Below are 2,083 nucleotides of genomic sequence, written 5' to 3'. Positions count from 1 at the left end.
ACAAACTGCTTTTTATCCTCTTAATTTTGTCTGGCCTCTGTTTTTAGGTTTTTAGCCCCAAAAGGCCTCAGTTTCTGGTGACCACAAAGGGCCAGAAGGCCTCTGAAGGATCCTCTGGACCGTGTAGGACCCAGCCACGGCCCCCCTGTGCTGGCACTTTGGGACTTTTGGGACAGCTGGGTGTCCCCAGCCCTGGTGGGAAGTGCCACCACGCTGGGGTTTCACACTTACCCCTCTGGGTGTTGAGGAAAATGGTGAAACCCTGAGGGTTTAACCACTGCAGGGTAGAGTTGTTGTTGCTGGGGGTGCTGAAGGTGCAGTGAAGATTTAGGTTTTCTCCTTCCTTCAGAGTCACAGAGTCTCTGGCAGCCCCTGGAAACCCCCCTATAGCAACAGGGAAAAAACAAGTTGGAAATTGTGACATGGAGCAAAGCAGTCATGTTTTGCACAGGGTGAGGTGTTAATTTTCCTTTTTTTTTTCAATGGTTTTTTTAATATTTCTACATCACCAGTATGGCTGTAGGGGTATAAATAAATTATTGTCACTGGACAGGTCACCACAGGCACTGTGTGACAAAGGTTTGGGATCTTCACCTGCCAGCACAAACAGATTTAATTATTAAACCAGTTTTAGTTATTAGCCAAGAAAGATTTTCATTATTAGCCAATAAAGAACTGAAGCAGATCCATTTTATACACTCTCTCCCTGCATTTAAACACAAACATACAATTTTCACTTATTTCATTATTGTAATTAAATAATACTTAAGGTCCCTTCCAATAAAACCATTCTCAAATTTTATGTCCCATTCTGGAGCTGTTAAACCTGATTTGCTCAGTGTGTGAATAAGCAGTGAATGATTTCCCAACACTTCTAAAAATGAGGCTTTTTCATTCAGAAATGAAATTTCTTTGGGAAAAAAAAAAACAAACTAAACCTGGACTGGCACAGGTTACTAAAACGAAATTTCACTCTCTCTTCTCCCAGCCCATTTCACAGGCAGGCAGTAAAACGTATTTTTTCTCTCCAGACATTCTAAGGCAGATAAAACACTTTGTGAAAATATTTGATGACCTGGAAAGAATTGCTTTCTCCAGACAAAATCCATGCCCTGGAGAATGCTAAGATTGGTGCCTGGCTTGGAGTTAAGTAAATAGGCAGCAGAAGAGTTTTGTTTTTATTCCTGTTTTGTGTGTTTTGATTTGATTTTCCAGGTAGCTGTCAGCTGCCGGTTCTCACTGCATTTTGGGGAAATGAATCTTTCTGGGCTTCAGGGAAGATTTCCACTTTCTTAAAATGTTTAAATCGCTCAGAAATGAAGTTTTGTTTTTGTGGGGAATTTTCCCGGAGCCGATTTTTGTCCCTCCAGAGTTGGCCCTGTAAGACAGCAGCTTCCCCTGGGGATTGTGGCTGTGCCTGTCCTTGAGAGGAGCTGTGGCAGGAGGTGAGAGCTGTTCAGAGGCAGCTGGGGGATGTCTGTGGTTTTGCACAGGCCCCTGGGGTATTTCTGTCCCCGTGATGGTTTCCTGTCACCAGCAGCAGCAGCGTGGGGTCTGGCAGATCACACCTTTGGGGGTGACAGTGGTGAGAAGAGGTGAGGGTGTCACTTGCTTTCCAAACCTGGGCAGAAATGTAATTTCCATGGGGGACCACTGGAAAATGGGTTTTATTCAGAGCATGACTCACAGGGCAGCTCTTCCCTGCATGGGGGCTCTGCTCTGCAGCCACTGAGGTCACCAAATGTGGGACACGTCCCCATGGCAGCTCCAGGGATGTTGTACCATGTGGATCCCACCTGGAAAAACCTCTCTGCCATCTATCAAGTGATAAATCCGCCTTCTTGGCAAGAAAGGGCAGCAATTTCGTGCTGGAAATCGCAGGATGCTCTGAGCAGAGGGGTTCTACTCTGGTTGCCATTCTTGGAGACCCCAGGAAGTGATTGAGAGCTCCTTGCACTGAGACTTGAACAGAGAGTACAGAGTTAGCTGTGAGCCTCTAACCCACAATCACCCCGTTAAATGAGTTCATTTTGGTGCCGTTTTCTGTGAGCCTCTAACCCACAATCACCCTGTTTAATGAGTT

The 2,083-nt window shown here is 45.5% G+C and overlaps 1 protein-coding gene across 2 annotated transcripts in view; it reads right to left on the bottom strand.

The window, feature by feature from the left end:
- CRTAM (cytotoxic and regulatory T cell molecule) overlaps window positions 1-2,083 on the bottom strand; it is a 10,853-nt gene that overhangs the window by 7,701 nt on the left and 1,069 nt on the right. For both annotated transcript variants that reach the window (XM_015649598.1, XM_015649601.1), the window contains exon 2: window positions 232-384. In XM_015649598.1, coding sequence (XP_015505084.1) covers window positions 232-384 — 153 coding nt within the window. The remainder of the gene's footprint in view (window positions 1-231; window positions 385-2,083) is intronic.

The sequence above is a fragment of the Parus major genome, chromosome 24 (genome assembly GCF_001522545.3).
Source record: "Parus major isolate Abel chromosome 24, Parus_major1.1, whole genome shotgun sequence".
In the NCBI taxonomy this organism is placed as follows: Eukaryota; Metazoa; Chordata; class Aves; order Passeriformes; family Paridae; genus Parus; species Parus major.
This window is presented reverse-complemented; position numbering and strand designations above follow the sequence as displayed.